The 2,075-nt window shown below is 39.4% G+C and overlaps 1 protein-coding gene across 1 annotated transcript; it reads right to left on the reverse strand.

Moving 5' to 3' along the window:
- Nucleotides 1-792: 792 nt before the first annotated feature.
- TEX51 (testis expressed 51) lies at nucleotides 793-1,648 on the reverse strand. The gene is made up of 3 exons (XM_074302165.1): nucleotides 1,436-1,648; nucleotides 1,257-1,336; nucleotides 793-908 (listed from the first exon to the last, which is right to left on the reverse strand). Exons 1-3 carry the CDS (start codon nucleotides 1,627-1,629, stop codon nucleotides 793-795), a joined length of 390 nt encoding a protein of 129 aa, XP_074158266.1. The 5' UTR covers nucleotides 1,630-1,648.
- Between the last annotated feature and the right edge of the window lie 427 nt (nucleotides 1,649-2,075).

Below are 2,075 nucleotides of genomic sequence, written 5' to 3' on the forward strand. Positions count from 1 at the left end.
TTTTTTTTTTTTTGATATCTAAGTATTCTCAGCACACCTTTGGGCACTACTTTATTAGACACTATTAAGTAAGCAAACTTAGTCATCTTAAACTTTTCACTTCCTTTCTATTCAATCAGTTGCCAAGTCTTGCTGTCTCTCTTCCATAGCATCTACAGCATCTTTTCATTCCTTCTGTCCCAATTTCTTCCAGCCCTCATCACTTTTCGTAGGCTACTGTGATAGCTTTTTATTGGTCTTTCTCATCTCAGCCTCTCCATTTTAATTCAGTCTTCTCCATATAGTTGTCAGGTTCTTTCTGAAGACTATGTCACTCTCCTGCCCCCAGGTATTGGTATTTTTCTATCATAAACTCTTCAAGGCTTTCTCCAATCCATTTTTCAGCCTTATTTTGTACTTTTGTAGTGTTGTTTCCCAGACTTACACCTGTATTCATTCCCCTCTATCTATCTTCAAGGCCTGGAATAGTCATTCTTATCTCTGTTCCTCAGAATACTTGTCTGTCCTTAAAGTTTAGCTCAAGTGCTACTTCTTCCACTTATTTTTTTCTGATTCCCCAACTTGTTAGTGCCCTGTTCCTTTTCAATTTCCCTTGGTATTATTTCTGTATGTATGCCCTTAAATTATTGTTAAATAAAATTTCTATACTATAGAAAGATAAGAAAGGGAAATAGATTTAGTTGGAGATGCTAAGAAAGTAGAGGAGAGGACAAGAAAAAGGGGTGAATGAGATGCATGATTTAAACTCTTGGTTCCTATATCTCTGAGAAGAGTGGGAGGTTGGAAATGAGGCTAGCGTGTTGCTCCTGACCCCTCACCCTTGTTCTTTAGCTCCTGAGCTGCCTTCTGCAGACCCTGAAGAAATATTCTCCCATGGATCTGAATTTTGTTCAAGAGCCTGGCCTTATCTGGGTAGAGAAGAATTTGGGAAAGAGAGACACACATATTCATATATATAAATAGTGAGCTGCTCTCTGAAACAAAAGAATATCTATAACATTTTTAAGGTAACTGAATTATTAACATTTCCCCATCATTTTTTAAGTTTCAACAATAAATAAAACAATAAATCAAGATCTAATTTGTAACATTTGAAGATTTCTGTTACAAATACCCATTGGAAATTTATTAGTTGGTATCTCTTCCCCACATGGATAATGGTCAAATTCTTTCCTTCAGAACAACCTTTGAACACCAGACCTTGCCTATCCACCCCTGCATCAACTCTAGGAAACCCAAACTTTGGATTCCCTCACCAGACCGCCATTCCTTAATTGCAATATGTAGGTGATTGAAGAATACGGCAGTTTCCTCTTCTAGATGGGCCCGATCTGAAGGGAAGAATGTGGAAGATGTTGAGTCAGGGGATCTTCAAATTTCCAAGATGGAAAGGATTGAGGCAGGGACATAATTTTCTCTTTCCCCTCTCACCGAGAAATGGGGATTGACTGGGACATTCTTCTTGAGAAGTAGCATTCGAAGGCAGGTAGAAAGATACAAGGGTGGCTGATGGGAGCCCCAGAGTATCTCTAAGTCATATTGTACCAGTGGGAGAAGGTCTGGCCAGCATCGGAGGCAGGAGCCTTCCCCTAAGGAAGGAAAAAGGGAGCTAAGCAGAAGAAGGAACATCAGGAAAAGCAGCACCCAGTTGGCCACTCCCCTTTTATGACCTTGACAATCATCTTCCATTACATTCCACTTGGAACTGGAGTGGTGGTCTTCTTAAATATCAGGTTCTTTCTCTGCAGTCCAGTAAAAGCCAAGGGAATAACAAGAGAGGTCCTGGCCACAAGTAGTTTGGGGTGGACTAAGATTGTAAGGATTTGGGATAGAAGAGAGGAAGGTAGGATGAGAGATGGGTGATGAGATTGTTCAGGCTGTGGTGGAGGGTAGACACTATGTAAACACAGGTTGGGTTTCTCTCTGATGACTTTATTGTAGTTTTCATGTGAAAGTCACTGAAAACTATTTAGAATGAAAATTTAGTACCTTCTGGCATTAGCTTGAGTTAATTTAAAATTTATTTGTACCTACTTAGAGATGTTATTCTTTTTTCCTTTCAAATAGAATGAGTG

The sequence above is a fragment of the Sminthopsis crassicaudata genome, chromosome 3 (assembly GCF_048593235.1).
Source record: "Sminthopsis crassicaudata isolate SCR6 chromosome 3, ASM4859323v1, whole genome shotgun sequence".
Lineage (NCBI taxonomy): Eukaryota > Metazoa > Chordata > Mammalia > Dasyuromorphia > Dasyuridae > Sminthopsis > Sminthopsis crassicaudata.